Source organism: Coloeus monedula, assembly GCF_965178545.1.
Source record: "Coloeus monedula genome assembly, chromosome: 2".
NCBI classification, from domain to species: Eukaryota; Metazoa; Chordata; class Aves; order Passeriformes; family Corvidae; genus Coloeus; species Coloeus monedula.
Genome location: NC_138782.1, coordinates 11,398,861 through 11,423,647, shown reverse-complemented (window position 1 = coordinate 11,423,647; position 24,787 = coordinate 11,398,861). Strand labels below are relative to the sequence as shown.

Below are 24,787 nucleotides of genomic sequence, written 5' to 3'. Positions count from 1 at the left end.
GGAGGTGTGTGCCTTTCACTGTAAGGACACTGTTCCTCACTTGGCACAACAAGGTGTTGCAGTAGGTTTGAGAGGCTTTGTCTTTTAGTTTCAGTGGATGGCTCTCATCCCTTTGTTAGATTAAGAGTATAATTTGCTCCAGAAACCAGTCTAGCTTCCCTTTTTGTTCACCTTTCTGCTTCCAAGGAGAACTGCTTTATACACCAGACACATTTGTATTTACAGATAAAAAATTTTTGAATTACAGTAAAATTGAAATCTAGGGTGAGACAAAATACTTAATCTTTTAAGCTGTATGCACTATGGGATAGAGGGGCTCTGTCTCTTTATCCCTTTGCCTCATTTAATGGTGCAAGACTGGAATCCAGCCTGCGAGACATCAAATCCACATAATGAAAAATCTGGCCAGCACCCAGGTGTTTCTTCTGTGGCTGAAGATGTTGCTTTGCCACTGCCCCATGGTACAATCCTTCAGCTGTGTAAAGAAGCCAACAGACTGAAACACAACCAGGCATTTCACAATAGCATGGAAAAGGTCTGAGTTCTGTCTGTTTTAAGCTGAGATAAAATACCAACCATGACAGCACAGAAAGAACAGAGAGGGCGACACAATAGCCAAGGTAGTGGCTGGCTTTAGTCTCCAGTCACGAATTTGACTTTGGAGGAGTTCATTCTTGTGTCTATGTGTCTTCATTGGGAATGTAAGTAAGGAAAGGATGGTGTTCATTTTTAGCACCTTAAATCTCAACAATTCTGGGTGTATAAAGGACCTTGAGGAGTGTCCTCCTGCTGGTTGTTAGTAACCAGAGTGGGTACAGCCTGGTGTACTGAAAGAAACGTGAAGGACCACTAGTCTTGAGTTCCTTCTGTAGTGATGCTGAGACAAAGGGCTGCCAGGCTCTGTTGGTGGGAGTGCCTGACTGGAGTAAAATCTAGTTGTAACAGAAAAATATTTTATAGGAAGATTATTTTAAAAAATACCAACAGAAATATCTGTCTGGCTGAATGATTTTATTTCTCTGTGTGTTTACAGCATCAGCATGAATTCAGCTATAATGTAGCTTCTGTATGTTTACTTTTTTAACTGAAAATGGTGCTTAGAGCAGTCAGAATAAATATGCTGTTACTTTCCAGTTTAGCTGATCTTGAAATGATTAGTTAAAATCTAGTTCAGACTGCTGCTAGGCATCCTACAAGCAGCAGTTATTGGCAAAATCTGTCTAGGCGCTTAGTTGTTGCTTTTCTTAGGGGGTTTTTGGATTTTGGAACAGCAGTGTTTCATCAATTGTATTTGCAAAGTATGAAGTTTGTATTTCAAAATACTTTCGAGTTTTTAAAAGCTGTAAGTTTATTTATTTTTTTTTTTACATTTCAAAATAGAAATAGAGGTCTTTCAGTTAGGTTTGGTTGGTGGGGTTTTTTTGCCTTTTTTGTTTTTGGTTTATTTTTTACCATATCAAGCCCCCCTAATATTGGCAGGAGGTTTTGCTTTGTTTTGAAGTATCCATGAGTAAACATACCTTTTTTCTTAGCCAATACTTGCTGCTGGATATGAACCATGGGTGTTACTTTGAGAGCATTAATTAAAAGGCTTGGTCAGTTTTAACTTCCTAAAAATGCTACAAATTTTTAGACTTCGGGTATACAAAGAACTGTTGAGCTGTAAATGGAAATAACCTGTGTTGTTCTTGAGATTGATTTCTGTAATCAGAAGTGGCAACTTTTGTTTCAGAAGGCAGCTTGGAAGCAGTGTAACAACTTAATTAAACATGTTGAGCTAGAGGAGGAAGAATCATTCTAATTTTGCAGTCTTTGGAATAGTTATTTAGCTGCAAATACCGATAAAATAATTTTACTTCTTATGTCCATACCTCCATCCTAAAACAGCTCTTGAAAGGTCACCAGCATGAAATGGGGCATTTCATGGGAAATGATCATGGTAGTTTCCAGTTCCCTGCAAACCACATGCAAAAATTTTGTAAATCTAGTAATGTTTTCATTAACATGCAGGAAAATCATAGCTTTGATGTTGACAACCATCTACATATAGCTTACTGCTGCTAAATTTGCCACACTGGCTCATTCTCAATTTTTACATTTTGACGGTCTCACTAAACTTGGAGAAGATGGGGTCAGTCGAGGCTCTGGGGTTTTTTGTTTTGCTTGGTGTGTAAATGTGTGACTTTGGTTGGGACCCAAGTTTCAGTGCAAGGTTTTTATGTTTCCCTGTGGTGTTTTGTGGTGTGGCTGCTTCAGAGATTTGCAGTAGCTGCTGCATTATTGCAGTTGCTAAAATGTTCTGGGTTTGTGCCTGTGGAGAGTGGCAGAAAGGTGTGTTGCTTCCACCGGTGCCCCAGCTGTTGAGGAGTGTTCCTCCCAGGAACTGGGTGCTTTGCTCCAAGCAGATGATTCAGTCCTGGTTGGTCATACAGGCAAGGGGATGCCAGAATCAGAGCAGAGAAAGCAGTTCAAGGTCCTTCAACACCTTCCTTCCCTGAAAGTGAGTTCTTAATGCTTGCTGTCATGTCTGTTGTGGCTGTGGCTGAGAGCACCTGGCAATATTTGCAAAGTCTGGTCTCCTGGGCAGCAACAGGGGAAAGGAGCTAGCACAGCATGCCATGGTTTCACTAGGCTCTCTCCTCTCCCTCTTTTTCTTTCCTTCTTGTGATATTAATTTGCAAAAGCAAAAGGAGGCTGCTGACAGATGAGGAAGCTTTAATTGGGGAGCTCACTCTGCATGAGCCAGGAGTGCCTGTGTCTCAAAATAAATATGGATTAATTTAGGGCTCAGTAGAGTGATCATTTGGAAAACTAAATATGAGTTTGTATCACACCAGCCCTTCCACACTGCTCCTATGGCACAGACACAGCATACCATGGACCTGCCGCTCAGCTTACTGAATGCTTGTGTTAGGCTGCAATCTTCTGTGGGGTGTAACTCTAGAGTTTGTACTGTCTTTATATCTTCAAGCATTCATTCAAGCTTTTCAACCTTACAAGTATCAGAGGCAGACAGCTGTGTGTCTTAGCACTCATTTGTTTTTTGTAGGTACAGCCTTTTTTTTTCTAGCCTGTATAACCATCTCAGTTCCACAATCTGGGCACCTGAGATGGAGATAGGAATTTTTTTTTCCAGTCAAACCCAATGAACTGGTACCATTCCACCCATGCTGCCCACTCAGAAGCTTTCAGTATGTTCATAACTTCTGTGCATCTTCAAGTGGTAGAAGTTGCTTTGTGTAATCTAAACCATGCTCTTAAGTAACAAAAACCAACAAAACCCTGGTGCTGTTGGTTTGGAAGGGAGCTTTAAAAGACACATGGTGCAGGATTCTTCTACTTCTGCCTTTGCAGAACTGTAATCTTCTTTGGGATGTGTCCATGGAGAGCGAGGAGAGGAGGAGGATGGAGGCATCAATGCACTGTAGCTTCTGAAACTTGCTTTGTCTGAGTCCTAATGTGGACAGTGGGATTTCTGTGGAACAGGAGTATAAACCTTTGTTCATGTATCTGTATGTAAATGTCAAACTCGCTCAGGCAGTAGGAACAGCAAAGATTGTCCTTCTCCTTAATTGCTCTTGGTAGGCTAGGCAGAATTTCTTAAATCTGTTTTAGACAAATTGGAGGAGGAACTTTGTTGTGAATAGTTCATTTTCCTGGATCTGTGGTTTTGGTGCAAGATACAGTTTTCTGTTTTGCAGGAATGGCAGAAAAATAATTTCTAATCTCTGGTGTTCTCAGACTGAAAACCAGAAAGGCTTCTGTTTGAATGCTATTTGACACAGAAATAAATTGTGCTAAAGGGAACAGGGTCTGATTAAAACTGACAATGGTGTGCCAAAAAGTCTCTTGCGTATTTTTTAGTACAAAAAGATATCGTTTATGTGGGCATTTGTTTTTCATGGGTTGAAACCATGTTTCAGGCAGCATTTGTCTGTCAAAGAGTTTTATGTTAGCTATTTTTAAAATTCTTTTTATCATGAGAATGCACCTAGTAGTTATACTTTTAGTGCTTCCAAATAAGAAGGGATAATTGGGCATCCTCAGTAGTGCACATACATTATTGTATAGAGATTATATTTGGTCTGTAGGTAGAGGTATGAGTAGGACTAAAATCAAAGGGAGGGTTGATGTTGCTCAGTGCCTGTCTTGAAATTTTCTGAATGCTGTGTAGTCAGTGAGGACAGGAGATGGAATTTGAATCAAAATTCCTTGCTCGGTTTGCTGAAGCTGCTTCTCGATTCTTGTTACCGCTCTGTTTTATTGTCTTGCGGCGCAGTGAGCCCGGAGAGGGGCAGGTGACGCTGACCGCTGGTGTCGGCTGAGGAGGGGCGGCATGCGGAGGTGCTTGGGGGGCTGCGTTTGGGTCTAGAGCAGAGACATGGTCAGGCACTACACCTTCTCAGACCAGCTTTGAAATGCACTGTTATGCCTCAGGTGAACGAGTGGGGTTTTTTTTCTGGCTGTTTTGTGTTTATTCCTGTGGCAGTTGTCAGGCCCCAGCTCCGCAGGGAAGGGGATCAGAAGAGTGAGTTCAGCGGGTTCACGGCAGGTCAGGCCCCGGCGGGCTGTGCAGGCAGGTTTGTGTAGTTCTTCCTCCTGCTCTGCTCAGCTCTGCTCAGGAGGAGCAGCCTACCAACTTGAAACAGAAAGCTTTTTGTTTGTTTGTTTTAAAAAAACATTGGGTTTTTTATTGTTAAAATGTAGACTAAATATTCTGGCAAAAAGAGCATAAAAAGGAAAATCGGGCATCTGAGAGATCTGGCTCATGGCAGCTTCTTCCTGTGAACTTCCCACTGTAAAGCAACACTTTCCATTCAAGGTTTGCCTGAATGGCCCTGTTAGCCTGTGCTCCTCCCTGCCAGTCACCCCGAGTGGAACTGACTGGGGAGCTTGGTATTACAAGCAAGCTTTCCTGAAGCAGCTCCTGGTTTTTTTAGGCATTGTTTGTCAGAGTGCTGGGTGGTGTTTGTAAGCTCTGGTGTGGTAGGTTGTGTAGGGTAAACGTGTGGACTAAGCATTGCTGGAGTCCATGTCTGCCTAAGAGGAGTGTCTGTGATTATGGGAGATAAGATAAGGAATCCACGTGGCCCTTCCTGTGCAGTACTCGACCCCTCCTTGTGTCAGCAGGGCTAAACTGGACCAGGTAAAGAAAGCTTCCTCATGGAGGGCAGCTGGGTGGGACCTAAAATTCAGGGACTAGTCAAGGCATCTTTATGTTACTGCCAAAAGGATGTTAAAGAACACAGTTTCTGAAGACTAGGGTCAGTTTGTGTACTCTGCAATGTAAAATTCTGTTGCAAAAAGCTGTAAGACAAGACTTTGGTAGATAGTTCTGTAGAGGTTTTTTTTGCTGCAATAACTCTTTGAAAAATGAAGTAAAATCTGCCCTTGTCACTTTTTTCTGAATAATAGATGAACTTGGGTTTTGTTTAATTCATCCTGCAAGCTTCATTTGTGTTTGGTTTGAGGAAATCAAGTAATCAGCAGTACATACTCTACATTCCACTCTCAGCCTTGCTAATAGATTCAGTAGGTCTGACTGTGCTTGTGAAATAGGTCAGAGCGTCTTGCTTTTTCCCTATTTTGTATAAACCAAGCAAAGCCAGACTAGAGCTTCTTTTGAAAAGCAAAGCATAATCTTGAGATGTAAGTCTTGTAGAGGCCAGTCTGTCTAGCAGCAGATATATTAAAAAACCTAAAATTCACTTCACAGGGGAAATTCTGGTCTTTCAATGGGCTTATGTAGTCTTGAAAAAATCTGTAGAGACCTCTGGTGGGAAGAAGTGGAGGAATTTTCTGTGTTAGAAAGTGAAGATGTAGAAGTCGATGGATTTCAGCTGTGATATTCTCTTGCTTTCCCTGTTTTAATGATTTATCTTTTGAAATTTCCCAGGCTTGCTAAAACTACTGAATGATTTTAATGATGGAAGAACAAACTTTGATGTATTTTAGGGGCTTGATGCATCGTCCACAATAAGTTGTATTGAGAGAATGCTAATCTGACGTAACTCTGTGAGATGGCACAGGCCTTAGCCAGGAGTCTTTAACTTCCACCGTGGAAGTTAAGGTGAGATGGGGAAGAAGACCCCAAACCCCTTCCTGAAATGCACAACTTTCTCTTGTAATGTGCTTCATCTTATAATTATCTCAGAGGGGTTTTAGCTGCACTGTGTTTTATTCTCCTCTTAATGTCTCTGGCTTTTGCAATCAGTGCTGTACCTGCACTCAGCAAGAGGGCTCATTTGGCAAATGTATCAACGCATGACATCATTCCTACAGTGTCTCTAGGCCTGTTTAAAGCATTGGCAGTACTTGACTGCACTTCCTGCAGTTGTAGGCAGCTGTGAAATTTCACTGATTGTGACCAACAGGAAATTCTGGAGAAAAAAACCCCTTAGTACAAGGCTCATGAAAAGCTGTGGCCTGATTAGTTCCTTGGTTAATGGTAATACACGGCAATAGTGCAGAACTTAGTGCAGAAGACTGCACTGCAAAGAGTGCTTTTCAAAGTAATTAGCTGTAAAATGAGGAAAAGCAGCGTTCATCCCAAATTAATGGTGGTGTAGAACCAATCACATTTGTTTTTAAGAGACCATTAGAGAGCCTTACTGGCGTTTCAGCAGTCATGTAGAAAGCTGTGTGCTGGTGGGGCGGGAGGATTGGTTCCTAATGGAAATCTTGCATGGCATGCTGGGATGTACAATGCAGAAGGGACAAAAGGTTATTAAAAAAAAATTCTTATCAGGAGTACTTTGACATTAGTCCTCAAGTAATTATTTTTATCCTTCAATAGGTGCATCTGCATGCTATTGTGCTAACACTGCTGCTTCTCTTATTAATTATACTCTTTTAAGCTTGCTTCACAAGAGTAGTCTAGCAGCCTGTACTAATTAATGCAGTTCAAATCAAACATAGTAAAAATCAAACAGCTGAGCTGAAAAAGAAAAGGAGAGGGGAAGGCAAAAGCTAACACTTAGGCAGTTTGATGCCAAAACAAACATGCAAGGCTGTACCATGTGGGGTACATACAAATAAGGTATCTTCTACATTTCAGGAATTTAACAATTACTGAGTGTTATTAAATGTAATGGTGCCTTGCTACTAAGAAATCCTGTTTCCTGCTTTCCCACCCTTCTCCAAAAGGTTGTTAATCATTGGTCTTGCTATTGGCTTCAGTGGTCTGAATTAAAGTTAAGTGCATTTGCAATTCTTTCCAACAACAGATTCTAACCCCAGCTTTTTGTTACAGAACAGTAATTTTAGTGGAGAAATAATGTCCTGGGTAATGTTATCAGCTTCTGCTAAAAGGTTTACAAAACAAGAGTTAACAGGAGATTGATACATTTCATGTCTTTCTTTTACAAGAAGAGAGTTTGGAGAGTTCTGTAATCAAAATATTGTGCCAAAAACTTCCTAAAACGGTCAAACCAACCTGCAGAAGACTCTGAATCTTGCACAACTTCCTTTCAATCGATAAAATTTGTAGCATATGAGGTGATGATCAGATGACAGGTTTTTCCAGTATGTGGAATGTTTTTGTTACTTCATTTAATAGTTGTGGATATGGCAAAGTTTGATTCCAGTATTTACCTTTTTTTTTTTTTTTTTTTTTTTTCAACGGGAAAATGGAAGGTACCAGAACAGAGTCATGACTTCCATTTGACAGGAAAAGCAGGCATGGTTTTGAACTATAGGTGTTTTGTAAATCTGTATTTTGAATCCCATTTTAATTGCTTAGTATGCAGGGCAGAGATGAATCTCTTTTTCTGAGCCACACACTTTGAAATCATGATCTTCCCTGCTTCTTTGCTAAGTCTCACTTGTAAATAATAAGTTTACTACTATGACTTGCCTTTCTTCAGGAATAGTTTCTAGTGAACCACACAATAATGAGTGAATACCAGATACAGGTTAATGGTAAGTTTTATAAAATGTGGTCTTTTGGATCCAAGCTAGATCCTTCAATCCTTGCCACTAGATCCATGCTCTTCCCAGTGGCAGTGCCTGATGTCCCAGTGCTGATGGCTTCCATTGGCTCCCCCTCCCAGGAAGTGCTGCTGCTTTGGCAGTGCTGCCCTGGTGGGAAATGCACAACACTGCCAAGGCAATCGTGGTAGATTCCAGTACAGTATTAAATACTCCTGCTGAAAGGTCAGTGGTGTTGAACTGATAGATTGATGCAATTATGTAGTGGGGAAATGTAGTGTCCAGCTAAAACCCAGTTCTTTTCCCCTGCTCCAAATCTATTGTCTTGAAGTTAGCAGTGTGTTATTCCTTGCTTTAGGCATACTGGCTTTGCTGAATAAGTGACTGACTAAAAGAAATGAGAAATGTCGTTTGTGCAGCACAGGAAATTGAATTTTAATTTTTTTTTTAATTGCTAACTATTAGCATTTGTTCAGCTTGCATCATTGTGGATTTTGTATTTGGAATGATATCCAAGTTTAATAAGTAAAAGTATAAAGGATACTAAAACTGGTCTCCAGCCTAATTCTTCAGAGGTGATTTTATTTGCTTTGATTATTGACTAATGAGCAGCTGAGGTTTATGATATTAAAGGAGGGGAGAAGTCTGAAGTAGGAAACACTACCTAATGCTTTCAGTGAGCAACATGCATTATGTGATATTGGCCATTTCCTAGCACTGAGACATCATTAATAACCTTGAATGCAAATTTGCTGATTAAAATATGAGCTGGGCTTTTTCTTCTAAAAGTATATTGGCTTAGGAGAGCAATGAACAGATTGTGGAAGGAAAGGTTGCTCTTGGTTTTGTTAGTCAAGCAATTCTATGAAGATATTTTAGAATTTTTGTATTTGTGACTTTCTTGAAGAAAATCCCTTTGAAAAGCTGCTGCGCTTTCTCTGTGGTTTCAGTGCAGCATGTGGTATATAGAGTGGGGACACCCATCCTTTGGGGCATTTTCTTGCCTTGTCTTCCCATTCTATTTTGCTAAATTTTCTGTCTCCATATTGTGATGATCTTCCTTGTTTTTTGTTTTGGTAAAGTACCTCTGGATGTGGATTTCTCTATTTGAAGCTGAAGGAGAAAATTCTGCTCAGTACTTAACAAAATAAATACACTGGTGAGAGAAGTGAGGGGAGCAAATGCTGCTCCTGCTCTCCCATCAGCGTAGCTTGGTCCTCTCAGTCTGAATTAAAACTTTAATTTGCTTCTTCATGTTGGTGCATTTCTTTATGTTCCTGGCAGAGGGAGTTCTTCAGAACTGGGAAATGTTGCTGGCTTGGGTTTGGATTGCTCTGCTTTGGGGGTGTGTTGTTTTTTCCTGGTGGCACAAATACAGTTCCCATCAAAGTGAATGGGCTGGTGTGGGTGTAAGCCAAGGATGAGAACCCAACACCAAGTAGCGAAGAGTTCTGAAGTACAAGAGGATGACCTCATTACCAAGCAAGATTTTGCAGAAGCTGTGAGCAGAGTCAGCCTGCAATTTTAAGTCACCTAAACAAGCCACAAGAGTGAATTTACAGTTCAAAACACAGCAGATTATTTCACTTTCAATTTATTGGGGGGGAAAAAAAAAATAAAAGCTTGTGTCCTCATTTCATTTGCAGGATCTGCCTTTAGCTCAGGTTTTTTTTGGGAGAGCTTTAGTTCTGGTGGGGTTTAAATGTGAATCATGGGTGAGGTATTGTTTTTATTGTAATGGGCAGAAATGATCAACAGCTCAATGGAAAAGTATGTATGAAAGGAAATATGGCCAGCACTTCGGTGCTTAAAATGGTTATTAAACCAGTTGGGGTTTCATTTGAAAAGTCAGTTATTAAGTAGGTGGTCTCACCTCACTGTCATAAAATGCCAGGCAGGATAGCAGTAGGAACACTGCCTTTACTCAGGATATTTGTGGGGGGGATCTTGGGTGCATCTTTGAATCATGATTTGAATGTATTGTATCTTGACTTTGTCTTAGTTAGACCCATTTTTCCCACTATGATTTGTTTTGCTGTTGGCTTTAGGAATGCACGGATTCTTGCACTGGTGTGTCAAAAATCTGAGTAGCAGTTTTTTTCCCAGCAGAGTTGCATGGAGGTTTAGTACTTCTAAGTGGAGATGTGAACTCCATTGAAAATCATTTGTGGGTGGATTTGCAGCTGGGCTTCATGATGGAATTCAGGTCATCAGCCAGAAAACAAAGCTGGAATGGAGTCAGGAGTCTGCACAAGAGGCTTATAGGTCTGGAAGTGGGACCAGAAGTGTGGTCATCATACAGCGGAAAGTGTATCATGGGGGGCGGGAGGGAAGTCTGGAAGTTAAGTCAGTATCAAAAATCACTCAGACACAACTGTAAAACTAATAAGGGTAAATGATTAACCAAGAAATAACTCCTAAGAAATTTAAAGAGAAAATAATTTGTACTGGAAGTGTCATTTACTGGGGTTTCCATCTGTATTCCTTGCAAATACTAAATAAACAATTGCTTGGGAAACCACACTGATTTTCAGTATGTTTGTCCTTTGGAGTATAAGGTGAGGAAGTGCTGACTTACCTGTCTAGTCATCCAAGGAGTTTTTGAGGAGTAACACAGAACTTGATTCTCCTGTTCTTTGAGTTATTCAAGTAGAAAATAATCCTTTGTGTAAGAAAAAGTGAAATTACCTGCTTTCTTTGCTACTTAGCAGTAACTTTTCAATATGTCTGCATAGAAATTGAAGCTAGAATTTGCACTGATGTTTATTTTGGGTACTGGAGTGTTTCCAAGGTGTCTTTTTAGAGTCTGGATCCTGTTCTCTGCCCCACGGAAGAGTTTCTGCTCAGATGTGCTGCTGGCTGTGGGGAAATGTCCACAGGCACAGAGAGCAGGAGGACGGTGATGACATTACTGTATGGACTGGAGGACAACCTTTCTCTATAAATACACGTTATTTTTCCTGTTAAATGACTGATGCTGAGAGAGGTTTTTAGATGAGCTATTTTTAAGGGAGCATGTTATCCACTAAGGATGTAATTATGTGTTGCATGAGTTTTAATATAAACTGTTTACATATTGATCTTGTTGTATATTAAGCTGTTTCTTCCTTATCTTCAACAGGCAGCCAGATAAACTAGTGGTGGTTTGGACAAGAAGAAGCAGAAGAAAATCCTCTAAGGTTAGTTGATTCATTAATAAGTCCCAACTTCAGTGACAAGCAGCGTCAGTGGTTTGAGGGACTGTTTTTTTTGAATGTGGGGAGCAGCCAAATAAATAAATGAGAAATATTTTAGTTGTTGACTTTTCTTTTTAACTCAGTTTATCCATAAAGTTCAGAATAAACTGCTGTTGATGTCAGTGCTAATTTATGGGAGCTCTTAACTCTGATTTCAGCTTTGGTTATTTGTTTAGCAGAACTGTATCACTGTGAGTTCAATTCAGTTATTACTTGCTAGACCTAATTAGAAAGGAGAATTCATTTCTTTATTAGAAGTTATTTTAAAAGTAGTTAATTAGAAAAAAAGTAATGAAGAATCTGACATCCCATCAATAGGCTGATGAAGCCTGAATAAGAGGCTATTTCACAACTTGAAATGCTACAAATAAAAAAGAATAAAAGCAGGGTCTTTCAGCCCAGCAGTGTATCTTTGAAGTGAATTTTTACATTTTACTTCTACAAACACTGTGGGCAAACCTGTGAATTTGTGTTTCCTGGCTAATAGCTTGGTAGCCTGAGGAATGGGAAGCTCTGAGTGAAGTCTATCCAGTTTCTGGACATTGATAAAGTTTGTCTTGCATGGGAGCAGGAGTGCATGCTCTTTTCCTCCCTTCCCAGGAGCATCTCCTCTTCAAGATGATTTAGTCTTGCTCATTCCCTTTCCCCATGCTGTGGCCTCTTAGCCCGTTTGGGTTTATGACAAATGATCTTGTCAGAGAAGAAATTTTGGAAGTTACAATAATTCTTTGACACTTCAGTTTAAAAAAGAGATGGTCTAAGCTTCTTTTTCTTTTTTGTGTATGCATTGGTGTAACACAAAATGATGTTTCCAAGAACTCTGTGATAGTGGAGAGAGGGTATCCATGATAGAGAAGACATCTTGAAATAATTATGTTGAAGAATTTAAATATTTAGAAAATGTGATACACAGTTTACTGCCCTGCTCAGGAGATACTTTGGGTTTATGTTTTTCTGGTGCTCCTCTTTTTCTGACTTCCTTTTCTGATTGTCATGCGTGTTCGTTGTATTTTGTCTTTTAACTTGAGGTATAAGCTATTCTAAGCTGTTTCAGATAAAGACTGGTTCCTGACTGCACAACTAAGTGTTGTGCATCCAGAATTCTGCTTCAGGTTATGAAAACCCAAAGGTGCTACCTGATGAGTAAACAAGGGTGTGAACTCAGTCTGGTACCTGTTCCTGTTCCATGTTCCATACTCTTCAGCAAAGCCAGTCAGACTATTCCTGTTTCACTGAAGGATCAACTGGCTCAAGTCCCTTTGAATTTATAGCACAGGGTATATCCAGGCAGTAACTGCTGATGTCAGTAACTGGTGTCTGATGTGGCTCACCCTATAACTTCTCTATATTAATTTCATTTAATTTCTGTTGCACAGAGGGAGAAACGTTGTATCAAACAGTAAGTGCAGTGCTTACACAAGTGTTGTAACCTTGAAAAGCTTGGTGAAAAAAAAGGTATTTGTCCATAAATGACTGCTTTGTTGGGGTTCAGAATATGTTCAGAAACAGAAGCCCTAACAAAAGTCCAGCAGGGCTTTGTGAAATGATGGGTTTCTGCCTGTCATTTTATAGGATCCAATGAATCCAGCATATCCCTGAGGCAACAGGGTTTTCTGGCATTAGCTCAGCCTTTTGGGCTTGAAGTTTTTTTCAGCTGGGCCATAGAGATCTGGGATACGTCCTCACTTTTGGTCGCCAGTCAGTAGAAGCAACTCTTGGATAAACTGGCAGATTTAAACCTGAGACTCAGAAAAGTCTTTGGCTGACTTAATCATGTTTAGTAAGATCCCACAAAGGTACTTTGAAAGAGGCTGGGTGGCCCTAAAATCTGGGCAGAGCATAGAGTTAATTTTAAAGCTTAGGTAGTTGATATGACTTGAGCTGTTTGGGTCAAAAACTGTAGATCAATAAATGTGCTTGATCTCTTAGTCATCCTGCCAGTAAAATACTTTATTCAACATACTTGTTTCATCTAATTGCTTTATTGGAAGCAAGTCAAATGAATATTTCCTCTTATTTTATTTTTGATGGACACTGGGTTCAGTGAGTACAAAGCATTAATAATTGTCTATGTTCTTCAGCTTCTTGAGAGGGAGGAAGGGAGGGATGAGGTTTTAACTTGCTGTAAAGATGTTGTGAAGACTTTTTCGGAGGTTGTTTTCTGAACTTTTCAGATCATTAGGGTTAATGAGGGATATCACCAGCAGATAGTTCACAAACTCACAAACATGGCCCTTTGGATACTCTCCAGTAGTTCTGTGTCTCTTTTGTACTGGGAAAGTACAAGAGATGTATTAAGCAAAAATGTCATGCAGCTGTAAGATGGAGGTGTGGATGTACACTGGGATGCCTGCTCTAACTGATATAATCTTAAGATGCCATTGAGCTGAAAGCTGAGTTCTTGATGTCCTTTGATGCCCTCCTTTTTGTGGGTTTCCATGATTTTGTTATGCCTCCTGGCCCACATACTCTCTTTCCAAGTAAACTACAGCAGTCCCTTTATTAAAAGAAATAATGAGAGACATCATGTGCAAGAGTCTGAATATTTTACTTGTTACTGTGGGAAACACAGAATAGGAGCTGTAGATGTCTTAAATTACAGTAAGTCTCAAAGTGTTGCAAATAAAAAGCAAATACTCGTTTGAAAGAGCATGTAAGTAGCAGTCTGATGGGTGGATGGATACAGGACCATAAATATATCCAGCAGTTACTGACCTTAATGCAGATTTAAGTTACTTACAGTTCTATTTTGGGACCTGCTCTCCATGGGCAAGTCTAATTTCAGTGTGTTTCATGAGGTGTGTCAGGACAAGATGGCTCTGTGTGGTTGGGCATCTCCATTGTGTGTGCCAGGAGTTGACATAAAATGATGATTTGCAGTTTTGCTGTACTTGGCAGAATTACTGTGCAGTCCTAGAACCAAAGTGAACTTTCAGCTTGGGGAAGGTGGGAGTCACCTGTCCGCTGGTGCAAATGTTGTCTGTTTGCAAAATCAGGTAGACTCTTCAAGCTTTATTTAGATGCTGTTCAGCATCTGTAGTTTACAGAAGGTGCAGCTTGTAGCAGTGGACTTGCTTAACTCTTCTTCTTCAGTACCCTGGCACACTGGCAAGTTGTCTGCCCAGGTTTTCAGGCCCTGGGCTTTTGGACCTGTCTTTTTCTTTTTTTATTTTTTTTTGAGTGGTGGAAGGAATGTCTTTGTTCTAGTGTAGAGCAAGGGAAAAACGTGTTGAAAATACATTTGCCTTCATTTCACTGGGATGCTCTCAAGTTTCCAGGCTTTGAACTAAGAAATTTCAGTTTGAAAATAGATGTTTCCATGATGTCAAGGAGGTACTTTCTACTATTCCTGTGAACAAATAGAGGCTTATAGTTGAATTATACACTTCTGAAGAATCAAATTTGCACTTGCTTCTGAGAGCCTGACAGAATTATTCTTCAAAGATTCTTTTTGTATCAAAGCTGAAAGAAGGTGCCTTGCCTGTGATTTCAGCACTTCTCTTGCAGGTTTATCAAAAACTGTTCAAGCACAAAGGAGAAGGAACAATGCTGAGAACAGGGAAAGAACTTGAGCAGTGACTAGTAAGACCTAAAAGAGTCAAAGGGGCAGGGAGCAAGAAGAAGCCCTTGTACACAACAGCAGCCTGGCCAGCATTTTTTCAAGGTTCTGCCATCAATAAAGCAGCAGTTGGGTCACCTGTTTTGCTGTCCTTGGCAATCTGTTGCCTTTTCTGGCTACTTTATTGCCCACTGCCAGCCCTGCCTGTCCCTGCCGGGCTGGAGTTCCAAAGGCATGCTGTAACCCTGATGTGTTGGTGACTGTCTGGGACCAACACAGTTCAATAATGCCACTCCTGGGGCTTCTCAGTTTTCTAGTAAAGTTACAAAATCATACTGTGATTGTAATCCCTGGTTGTAAATTGAGGGGTCATTAAAACCCGTCTTTTTTCCAGGAGTCCCATAAAGTTGACTTGTGGTGACATTCTGAGGTGCAGTGATGGCTGCCCCACAAAATGATGAGAAAAATAACTCTGCATTCAGGTTTTTTTGTTTGTCTGGGTTTTGATTTTTTGTTTGTTCGATTGTTTTTTTTTCTAATAAGAAACCCTATAGATGATGTTAGAAACTGATTCGAGAAGGGGAAGAGGCTCTTTATCTGACCATCACCTGTTGTGGACAGTGAATAAGGCAAGATTTGGTGAACGAAATAGCTTGAATCATGTATTTAAGGAGTATGTCATGAATGTGTGTGTGTGAAATTAAGCTTGAAGGGGCAGCCCAGTGCTACAGGACCTGTGGTGGAGATGAGTTTTTGCTCATTACCCAAGCTTAGCAGTCTTTCTGTAGCTTTTTAGCAGTAATACACATACTCATAAGGGCAGTTGTAACACGTGCACTCTGATGAATTGAAAACATTCATGGGAAGACCTGTGGGAATCTGCTGGTTTCCTTGTCTGCTCTAAAGGGGCACTGACAGCAATGTGATCAAAGGCTGCCTGGAGTTTCCAGGCCTTTGAACTTCCTTCTTTGGCACGTGTTGGGTTTTTTGGACTGCATCCCAGGGCAGGAGTGTGACTGGAGTGTTGTTCTGGTGCCCAGCCTCTTTAATGGGTGGGCCAAGCACAGTGATTTCAAGATGATCATGGGGGGCATGCAAGCTGTAGTCTGGAGTATGGTCCTTAATTTGTCTCCCTTTGTGACACTGAACTGTGGTACAGAAGAAAAAGGAGAAGCCATTCACAAACTGCTGGTTTCCTCTGGTGTGAGGGAATTGGCAGCTTTTCCCAGTCCATTCTTTTTCCAGTAGGTCCATTAACAGCCGTATACAACTTTGGCTGTCCTGGATGGTGAATGGCTTCGGTGGGACACATCTCATGGAGCAAATCCTTGTGCCTCACTGCTGACATGGAGGCACCAGATGAAGGATCTGGCTGCTTAATGTCAGCTCTTCCTTATGAGTTTGGTTGGTTTTTTTCCTTTTCTGTCTAAATGTTTTGCCTAGATAACACTGAGAAGAGGAATTATTCTTACAAGCTGAGCTGCCCTAAGCACTACTGGAGCCAGTTGAGCTCCTGCTTGCTTCTTGTGTCCTTAACAGCCTGTCACACAGACAAGTAGCAGAGCTGGCCTGATCACTGGCAGCTGGCAAAAATTTTATAAGGAAAAGAAAATCAGCAGTTTTCTGGCTCACAATAAAGCCACTTTTGTGGCTGCAGGTGAGGAATAATCATAGGTCTGTTTCTGATGAGTTTTGCTTTTAAAACCCAATATTGACAGCTTGGCAATAAGAACATATTTTTTATTCATAAATATAAACTGTTCCATAATTTCCAGCAGGCTCAAAATATTATGGTCAGCTCTAGGATCTTACAGAAAAGTAACATGAAATTATCCTGCACAACAGAGGCAGGATGAGGCAAGGTGGTAGTGAAGAAAGCAGAAAGGAGATGAGGTGTCTGAAAGGGTAGGTTCCTGAAATAATGTAGCATCAAGTCTCTCTTTCCAGTTCAAGCACAGCAAAAGAGCTGTGGTGTTCACATCAGAGGTGGTGGATTGCAAAGCTGGCTGCCTGGATTGGAACTGTTGTTTTAAAGAGAAAAAGGAATCTCAAAACTGGATAGCCTGAAGTGCTCATGCAAATCTGTAGGCCCATCTCCATGGCCATTCTTTAAGAGATTTCCTTGTCTCCCAGTCATCAGTTTTGTGCCAGAGCAATGCCGTAGGTTGGACAATGTCATTCACAGCCCAACTCTATTTATAGGGTACTTCAGCAGCCCCTCCTGTAGCTCCTGATTAAAAAGAGCTTTCATGCTATGTTGTCTTCGCTCATTTTCTTCTGGCAGAAAAAGGGAAGAGTTGCCTTTTGCTTTGAAACGCAACAGAGCCCTTCTGCTTCTCTTTCCAGACCATGGCTCCCATCCCTGAGATTTGGAGATAAGTCGGGCAAGGGCAGGGCTGTGGATGAGGCACCTGCTGCTGGCAGTCACTTCTGCTTAGCTACTCCAAGACAATGGGAGATGGCTGGTGAAGATCAGTGGCAAATGAGGAAAAAGTGGGTCTAAAGGCACAACCACCCGATGGAAAATGGAACTGGGGGGGATTAGGGTGGAAATGTACTGTGCAGGTGCAGCACCTCCCCTTGGCTGACAGCAAGTCTTTGTCACCTGCAGAGGTGGCCTGATCCAGCTCCAAGTCAAGGCTTATAATTTGGGAGTTGGAAAGGTTTTTTGATATAGGCCAGATGCAACTTGGAGAAACTGCAGCATAGAGGTGCCTGGCATGAGCAATGTTGCATTAGCATAGCACTCTGCATCTTAATTTTAAATTACTGTCATTTGCTGGTTCCCTGTGTTTCTCCTGCTTTGCTTTCCCCTTTCCCTTTCTCCTTCCCAACAACCCAGACAGTCCTTTTGATGTTATCTTTTTCTGTCGTGCTGTTCGTGTGATACAGTGTTTATTTTTCAAAGTGAGAGGAGGACTTAATAACATTCATGATCACAGAACAGCTTTGCTTTAAAAGCTCATTAGTTAGAGCTTGTCTCCTGGTTGCTGCTTTCAGTGACAGAAAAACATATATATCCCTGTGTGTTTATTGTGTCTCACTGACTTTCCTGGTGGGAGGAAATGCTGATAAAGGGCTTGAAGTGAAGCGTTGACTGCACCAGTGAGTGCTCATTTTCTAGGTTTGTTTAATAGATGGAACAAGTGATCCTCAACTGAGCAGTGCCTGGACCTTGGACAGCAAAAGTTTGGCATAATTGTCTGTATTGGCCAAAGCCAGCAGGAAGGTGCAGGTTTCAGACACTGTGAGCTCCAATTAGTTTTGTGCAAACTGGTACCTGGAAAGAGGATGGGCTGCCCCTATGGAGGAGAAGTGATTTATGTTATGAGATGCTACCAGAGGACATGGCAGATGAGCTTGTGCCTGGCTCTGGATCACTGCCTTGTGTCTGCTGAAGATCTCCGTGGGCAAGCTGGGAGTGATGCAGGGGGCTGCCGGTTCTGTGGGACAGAGACACACAAACTGCAGCTCCAGTGGCTGTGGTAGTAATGACATCTACTGTGGAGTGTTTTGCTGCTCACAAAATACCTTTTTCTTATAAAACATGTAGGTTTTCTTTGTGTTGTTTGGTGTTGTTCGCTCAGTTATTCAGAAAATACATCCAGGCCTTCTTTAGAATTATGTGATTAGACTGAAATTCGCGGAGTAAAAATGGTAGAAATTGGGTTCTTTCAAGTTGCTCTTACTTTAAAATTCCAAGTTGCTACTCTGCAAGCACAAAGCATAGACGCTCACTGAAAAATCTGATCTAATTAGGCATCTTTGGGAGCTGCAGTTTCAAGCAGAGCACCAAAGATTAAAAAATTTGTGATAAAACCACAGGAGAGCTGGCAATGTTTGGCACTCCCTACTGTACATGGCAGCAGAGAGCTGCTGCCTCTATAGAGATGGGACTGCTTCTCCAGCTTTGTTTTTCCAATTTTGGTACAGCAAAGTCATCCTTAAAGTTGCCCAGCTTGCCCTAGGGTGCCTTGAGAACCTGAGTCACAAGTCCTGCTAACCTTACTAAAGCAAAAATATGTTCTAATAGCCTGAATCTGAAGTTCTGAGTGTTGGAAGGAGTATAAAATTGCAATGAGTGATGCTCTAGAATTAAAAAAAGAAAAAAGCCAAGTTAATTGGCTTCTGATAACAGTAAATAGATTGTACAGTCTTTCCTGATAAAACTTCCACAGGTTTCTAATAACACCCTGGCTCTGTAGCTGTCACTTCTGCAGCAGCATCCTTCCTTCATTTGTCTTACAACATCACAAAATAGATCAGGCTGAGCTTGGAAAAAGGCATACTTCAAACCAGAGCAGAAATGCTCACACAGTGTTTTTTAAGGGCTAGCTGTTAAAATGTAAATACAGGCCATACACCAGTCCAAACTGCTGCTCAAAGGTAGACAAGTTCTCAGCCTATTTAACTGTTGGGCTTTTTGTTATCTTGTCTAGGTGTAGGTACCACGGTATATTAATTCTTATAAACTTAAATGTTTTAGTAGCATTTTAAATTGTTGTTTCCACTTTCCTGAAGTAAAACTTCTTGCTCTATTTAGGTGTAAATGTGATTAAACCTGCGCTGTGTGTTGTACACAAAATAAAGCTCAGCTTGCTACAGAAGTCCTGACCTTAAAGCCTTAATTTTTGCAAGGCTCTAAGTATCCTGACCTGTGCTATGTAAGAAGAAAGCAGAGCTTAGGACCTTGTGAGGATCAGCTTTAGTTCAATGGAAAAGTCTCCTGGTGGTCGGAGTTCCCTTACTGTCATTCTTAATTATGTCCTTTGAAATGTTCAGTAGAGGCATGGGTTGAAGAATGTGACCTTTTTGGAGTCAGTGATATGCTACTTTTACCTGCATGCCCTGGGTCCTCTGGGAGTCAAGTCAGCACTTTTATAATGGCTTTAAGCAACTGGTTTTTTTTCTTCTTTTAGGCACACAGCTGGCAGCCTGGCATCAAGAACCCATACCGTGGGGTGGTGGTGTGGCCTGTACCTGAAAATGTTGAAATTACTGTGACTCTCTTCAAGGTATGTTTTTTTTTTAAAGCATAATCTTTACTATTTCCTAAACAATACATGAAAAATTCTATCTGGAAATGCCAGGTTATAGTCACAAGGTCTAATCTTGCTGGTTTTAAATCGTTAACTGCACAACCTTATGTCCTCAGTTCAAATCTGGGGGAGAGGGATGGTCTGTTCTCTGCTGAAGCTGACTTGTGTAGTTAACACACTGAAATACCCATTGAGCTGGTTGTGTTGGGGCATTGGCACAGAGTTCAGCACATGTGTAGCTGTGCACATAGTACATGTGTAAGGACTTGGCATAGGTTACAGCCTGGTAGGTTTTCTTTAAATACTGGAAGGCAGAAATTGTCATAACAATCATTTCTAGACTTCCTTGTTCAGTTGCAGTGCACACTATTGGCTGCAACAGAATCCAGCTCCTCACTTCCCATTATTTAGAATGCTACACAAACATCACAGCACTGATGTGATTGCAGCTGTAAGGGTGGATGTGGAGGATTTGATTACTATAGAGAATGATAAGATTTTACAGGGATTTTTTTTTAACTGCATTTGTTTTACTTAAAGAGAAGTTTATTTGTGTGGCTGTGAAGCAGGAGGAGGAAGTGATAGTTATGCTAGAACTTATTTCCCAAATATCACTGGGCAAGGCCCTTTCTGCATAAAGATAAACAATGCAGCTTTGCATGTGTAACAGTGTAGGAGGCTGAAGATTTCTGGGATTTTCATTCCATAGTTTTTCCTCGTTCTTTACTCTGGTCCCTTCATCTACATTCTGGCTGTTCTTTTTTCTAACTGCTCTCTTTGCAGCTTAAGGCAGCAGTAACATACTTCTTTCTAAGTAGTAATATTTGTATTTCTTTGTCTTGGGGACTCTCCTCAGTAACTGCTTGGATGTGGCTTCTGATTAGCCTTAGAATGGGAATTTATTACTTGGTTCATTAAACCTAAAATAAGGGGGTTGTCTTTTATTTTTCCCCTTTATTTTTTTCTTCCTGCCTTTGGGATTACCGATGAACACAAACTTTTCAGGTTGCAGTGATGCTATCATAAATTTGTCTCTCTTAACACATAGTCTTCAACTGAGCTTCAAAAGTTCACTACCAAAAATTGTTTGCTTCAAGGACCTCTACTTAGACTAAGAAACTTGTCAGCATTATGTGGCAATGCTATGTCTGTACAATCTGAATGTGGTTATGCAACACTGTAAATGTTGCTTGATATTTTCAACATTTAAAGTGAAGCAGAAATGTACACAAATCTTGATCGTGATTACAATGTTGCATGAAGAATGAGAAACAAAGTTTCTTTTGGCTGCAGCTCTGTGGTACTGTAGCTTTGTAGTGAAGGTGGCTTCCAGCCTTCTCTTGCCATCCCATTTTTTTATTTACACTTGCACTGCTTCAGGGTTCTGTTATGTAGAACAGCACAGCAGCCTTGTTAGTTGTGTAACTAAGACTGAGGGTAGGACCATCTAGTGAGGGACAGAAGGGCCTCTGGAGCCAGTGTCAGGTGTTACAAAAGCTTAATTTTACCCAGCACTAATTCTGCAGGCAGATCTGTTCACTGGACTTCTTCCTCTCCCCCCAAAATGAGCCTGCCTGTCACAAGAATTGGTCTGGGAGGAGAGGTAGGAGCGTGAATAACCCCGGCAACTGTGCCTTCTGTAAATGGTACCCACTGGTCTCTGGGGGAATGAGCACTGGATTTATAATCAAGATATTGAGAATCATCACACTGTCAGGCAGCTCTTACTGTAAAATCTGCTCTAATTGATCCTCTGGCTCCTCTAACAAGAGTGCCTGTACATGGCCAAACACCCTTTGTTCTCTGTAAGGGGATGCAAGTGTGGCACAGAGCAGCTTTTTGAGTGAACAGTGTGGTGCCCCAGGAGCACCATACCTGTGTGAGACCAGCAGCCTGCCTGAGTGAGCTGTGAGGGGCAGGGGGCTGCAGGCAGAAGATGGTGTTAGCCCAGTCCAGGCTGTGCCCAGTCCCCTGATGGCTTTGTTGGCTCTGTGGTGCTTCAGCTGCAGCACAGGACATGTCCCAGCACCCACAGAGCTCACATTTCTATAGCTGGTAGGTTCTGGGCGAAGGCAGTCAAAAAGAACTGGCTGTTTGTCACTCAGCACTCAGGTGCGTTCTCTGGGCAGCGCTGGAGCAGTGGGAAGGGAAGTATGCGATGGCACACTGCAGCCGCCGTTCTGGGAGCTGACTTGGAAGTCGGGTATTCACATTGTTCCTTCCTCTAGAAGAAAGGGGACAAAAAGACTGAAAACAGTAAAGCTCAGAAAAAGAGGCTGCTCATCTTGCAGTTCTGTAAAAATCCTTTTTGGAGCCAATCCCCTGCGAAGGAGGGTGATTATTGAAGGTTTGGCACTTTGCAGTATGTGCACTCAGCCTGGCCTCATTTAACAAACAGGAGTTGTTCGCTTTCCCCACCACCTGAGAAGCTCAGGGAGCTGCTGCCTCTGTGTCCACCCTGGCAGAGCCCACAGCTGGGAGCTGGCTGCTCTGACAGAGCTGTGTAGCAATCACAGATAACAAATGAGTGCAGTGGTGCTGTTAGGAAGGGCAGTGCAGGGAAGGGAAGGAGTGGGCTCCAGACAGACAGCTATGTGTTGTGGGAAATGATTCACACGGTAGTGGCAGTGCATTCGTAAGTGGCTGTTGAAATGTGTTGCCGGTAGGATTAGGAGATAAGTCAAGGTTTCAAGTGCTGATGAGAATGTTGAGAGTCTCCTCTCCACTAGTCAGCGGTGGACACTTGAGAGCTGGCTAAGCAAAGTCCCTGTGATCAGTCAACAGATGAGATATTCTGCATTATCTGCACAGCCCTACTTTGGGTGTTAGCTTCTTTACAACGACATATTTGTAATTCTTACACAAGCAAAGTACTGAAGAGATTACAACCTTCATTTAGAAAACCTTAATTTCAAATAAATGTGAGCTTTTTTGTTTGTTTGTTTGAATTAATTCTAGGCTACTGGTAAAATTTTATAATGCCCTGGAGTCATGTGGGGAAGAGCATCATATGGATATATTGATTCAGCTTCCCTTGACTAGCTGTAGCTCCTGCCCATGAGGTGCTAATTACATAAAAAGTTCCATCTGTTCTGAAAGTTTAACTTCTTCCTTTGCTGAGCTCCACACTGATGTTTAGTTATGCCTTGGGTTTTTCAACCAAACTGGGGAGAAGGAAACACTGTGAAACAATAAGCCTATTGTGCATTTAAAATCCATAATTTGTAGTGCTTTCATTGAAAGATTCACAAATACCAGAAAAACCAGGGCTGAATTCCCACTTTTTTTTTTTGTTACCATGGTTGTGCTCTCGAAGTTAATTTTTTAGAGTCCCTGCTTTAGCAAAGTTTAACTACCACTTATGAAAACTTGTATACTTTTCTGTCGGTTTATATACAAACACAGATCTTTATCAGCTGAGGGAGATTGTAAACCAGAAATTTTCACTGCCAAGCAAGCCCAATGCTTTTAGTAAAGCTAAATGAACATCAATTGTACAATGAGGATTTAAATTGCAACATCATTATTTTCTAGCTTAAAAGCAAAGTGACTTCCCAAGCAAAAATGTTTGTTCTTCTGGAGTAAACGTGGACTTTGCTTCATTGGATTACACAAAACACTTGTTTTGTCAGTGATGTACGTGGTTTATCACACCAATGTACCACTGCAACAACAGGGACCATTACCAACTCTTAATTCCAAGGTTTGAAAAAGACATTTTTAAAAGCATAGCTTTCTAAGCACACAAAAGGTGTTTATGAGTAAAATAAGAATGAAATAGATGATCAAGGGTTACTTGTATGGTTGAAAGTATTCCTGTCCCCACATATTACTCAGAAAAAATCCCTATCATTCTTCTTGAAAGCCCAAATCAATTGTGCTTTGATTTTACAGAGTAATAAGTGGCCATGCTGTAGCAGGAACACTGCAACAAAGCCAATGCATTATCTCAGGGGAGGAAAAAAAAGAACCCAAATCAGCCCCAAACTTCTTCATAAAGCCATTTCTCATAAGTAAAGACCAAGTTCAGGTTCAGAACATGCTTGTTTCAGTTTAGGAGGGACCAGGGGCTTGACCAGATACTCTTGGAGAATACTCCATAGGGGGGAAAACCAGTTCCATAGGCAAGGTGTTATGTGTCAGATATAAAAATTGTAAACTCAGGGAAGTGAGCACATTTCAAAAAATTAAATGGTTAAAAACTTAAAGGATTAGTGGGGGACTAATTGTGGGGGAAAAAAAAAATTAAAAAAAAAGGACATTCAGTGCTTCTCACCTTTCTAGCCCAGACGCTTTACAGGAAAGTGTGAGCTTGGTGTGGTGATGCACAGGGATGTTTCTGCCGGTCTGCTCAGAGCTCCCTGCTTTCAGGCAGCTCCAATTAAAGCTGATCACAGTTGTATGTGATTTTCTAGACTAATCAGACCTCTGTAATCAGCATTGAAAGCAACAAGAATTGGGTCAAATTTTGAGTCTTGTGCAGTTTCAAGCAGGCAAGTACAAAAGCTGAGGACAGATGCTGGAGTACCCAGAGCATCTGCTGCAGGTCACTGGTAGAGGGAGATCACACACCCTGTCAGCATTTGATGTGATTCAATATGACAGTCCTTAAGTAGTTATTCCCCAAGAAGAAAGACTGAAGATTAAGGCTGGTATGAAGTGATCTAATTGAAAGACAAGCTTCAAAAACCAGGAACGCTTAGGGAGGAGGCATGGGGAAGGAAGGGAGGAAGGGACTAACAGTCTCAAGATCTTCCCACTCTGGCTGCTGCTTAGGAAACGCAGCAGTCCCTTGTTTCCTGATATGTCCTTCGTTCCTGTTACAAGAGATACAAAAATAAGTCTGAGTATAACCTGAATTATTGGAGAAGGTTTACCTTTCTTCAGTGTTCTGAAACCACCTTATACTCTGCAGAAAGGATCTAGTCCTTGACAAGAATGGGTTCATGATGGAGTGATCAGCAGAGAACAGAAAAATGTGACTGACATGTCCTTTGCTCTTCCCAAGCCCAGAAGAGTTGACT

The 24,787-nt window shown here is 41.3% G+C and overlaps 1 protein-coding gene across 8 annotated transcripts in view; it reads left to right on the top strand.

Annotated features, from left to right (window-relative positions):
- The window catches only part of EHBP1 (EH domain binding protein 1), a 211,231-nt gene that overhangs the window by 17,946 nt on the left and 168,498 nt on the right, over positions 1 to 24,787 (top strand). For all 8 annotated transcript variants that reach the window (XM_082303308.1, XM_082303307.1, XM_082303306.1 and 5 more), the window contains exons 3-4: positions 11,051 to 11,108; positions 19,644 to 19,739. In XM_082303308.1, coding sequence (XP_082159434.1) covers positions 11,051 to 11,108; positions 19,644 to 19,739 — 154 coding nt within the window. The remainder of the gene's footprint in view (positions 1 to 11,050; positions 11,109 to 19,643; positions 19,740 to 24,787) is intronic.